Source organism: Apteryx rowi, unplaced genomic scaffold, assembly GCF_003343035.1.
Source record: "Apteryx rowi isolate R43461 unplaced genomic scaffold, aptRow1 scaffold_801, whole genome shotgun sequence".
Taxonomy (NCBI): Eukaryota; Metazoa; Chordata; class Aves; order Apterygiformes; family Apterygidae; genus Apteryx; species Apteryx rowi.
This window is the reverse complement of record NW_020451096.1, coordinates 181,319-183,424: the sequence shown is the minus strand read 5'-3', so window position 1 is coordinate 183,424 and position 2,106 is coordinate 181,319. Positions and strand designations below refer to the sequence as shown.

Here is a 2,106-nt window from a genome sequence, read left to right as displayed (position 1 = left end):
TTTGCCCTTGGTGTCATTGGCACCCACATGAAAGAGCAGCAGTGGGTATTTAGCATTTACTATACTCACAAATGCTAAGTACCTTCAGTCATTGGAGAAGGAGCCTCTGACTTGTTTTGTAACACTACATCCTAGACACACACTTAAGAAGTAGCAAGAAATAAGACTCAATTATAAAACATTTTATCACCTGGTACTTCTGGACTTTTAATCAGATTCACCGAGTACTCATCTTTGAAAGCTCGCTTTAACACACATGCCATGATCATGGCACAGGAACGCCAGTAGGCCTATAAAGAGAATTTCAAAACAGACTCATTACCCAGCTATTTGTTGCAAAAGAATACCAACATTTAACAGAATTAGACATAAAACTAACCATCAACGCAACCATTATATTCTTTAGAATTTAAACTTCCATTTGGAGATAATTAAAACATCCATCAACAAAATCACAACTGCACTTAAAATACAAGACGGATGTTTCCCCGGAGATATTTAAACCTGAAATCATAGAATCAGACAACAATATAAGTTGAAAGGGGTCTCTGCACACCATCTAGCCCAATGCCCTGGTCCAATTAACTATAACCATGATGTGCAAACCAACGGTTAAAAATATCTAAACCTTCATGACAACAAAACTCAAGGAAGCAGATGGACATGGAACTGAAAGAGGCACACAGGCTCTCAGGATGATAATCAGAGTCACCTGCAATTGTATAAGATCCAGACTCACCTTGTTTACTTCCTCTGGATCTTCATCTTTGAAAGTAAGGAACTGAATTTCACATGATTTGGTCAAGGGTCTATACATATCCCAAACTTCGCCATCCACAAGAGCTAGTACTGATTTCTTGCAATGCCATTCACTTAAGTCTAAAGAAAGTGAAAAAAAATTACCCGGTTATTAACATTATTCCTCAAAGTCAGCAGTTTAGACCCCTGCATTTGTAACAACAAATTGCAAGTTTTACTTTTGCAAAGGACTGGGAGGATGAGCTATAACAGAGACTATAAAAATTAGCTCAGCTCCTACTGGGTTACAGACATATTTTAATACAGGTGTATTTTAAACTTAACAAATATAAATATTCTGACTGAATGACACTTATCTTGGTCACTGAAATGATAACAATACTAACATTTCAAGTTTGGATAGTAAATACTTTAATTGGCAGCATAACTCATCAGAGTGCCAATGGCACAACTTCAGTTTAAGAGTCCATTCACTTACGCATGGCACAATTGTATGGAGTAGACAAAGCTTTGTTCATTACAAAAACACTGCCGGGGTGAGATTTTCCAACGTATTTTACTTCAATTTTCTCAATTCGTGGATAAAGAGATAACTGTCTCTTTTTCTCTTTGGTGAAGAGTTCATTCCGCATCTGAATAATTTCATCTGAGGGCAGTCGAGAAGCAGATGGTGTGGTGATGAACCCTGGTGAAAGAAATGGTTTTAAAAACATGCAATACAGAGTTTCCAAAGACTCTTTGTAAGACACAAGTTAGCTTCTTCTACAGAGAGGAGAACATGACTTTGTACTGCTAATCTAAGCGTCAGTCTTAACACGCACTAAGGTGAGCATTTCAGCAGCTCTCCCGGCCAGCCCGTTCTTGACGACTGCACTGTTTACACAAAGCCCCAACAAAAAAAAGCCCTAAAACAACGAAAGCTTAAATACGTTCTCCAACTGCAGAGGCTCGGCACAGCTCCTACCCCGGACATGTCAGCGCAGAGCACCGGCTGTGCCCCTCCGTGTGCCGCGCTACCCTAGGGGGGCAAAACGGGCGGAAACGGCGCCAGGTGGCCGCGCGCTCCAGCCTAGCACAAGCCGCGCAACGGCCGTGCCAACGGCCCCCGCCGCCGAGGCCGTGGGCTGCCGCCTCGCTCACGCCATTGCTGCGGAGCCGGGCGCAAGGGGGGAGGGACAAGCGGCACCGAGACGCCCCCGGGCCCACGCAGGGACGACTCCCGCCGCCCGCCCAGGGCGACAGGCGGGGCCCCGCCGAGCCGCCGCACGCAGGACCCTGACAAGCGGCAGCGACCGGGCGCCGCGCCGGCCGAGCCCCCCCGCCCACACTCACGGCGGCCGTCCCGCC

The 2,106-nt window shown here is 45.7% G+C and overlaps 1 protein-coding gene across 1 annotated transcript in view; it reads right to left on the bottom strand.

Annotated features, from left to right (window-relative positions):
* MRPL39 (mitochondrial ribosomal protein L39) overlaps window positions 1-2,106 on the bottom strand; it is a 37,449-nt gene that overhangs the window by 11,104 nt on the left and 24,239 nt on the right. The window contains exons 2-5 of the mRNA XM_026089219.1: window positions 1,689-1,719; window positions 1,238-1,444; window positions 740-879; window positions 191-290 (exon numbers count right to left, since the gene is read on the bottom strand). Of these exons, the coding sequence (XP_025945004.1) occupies window positions 191-290; window positions 740-879; window positions 1,238-1,444; window positions 1,689-1,719 (478 nt within the window). The remainder of the gene's footprint in view (window positions 1-190; window positions 291-739; window positions 880-1,237; window positions 1,445-1,688; window positions 1,720-2,106) is intronic.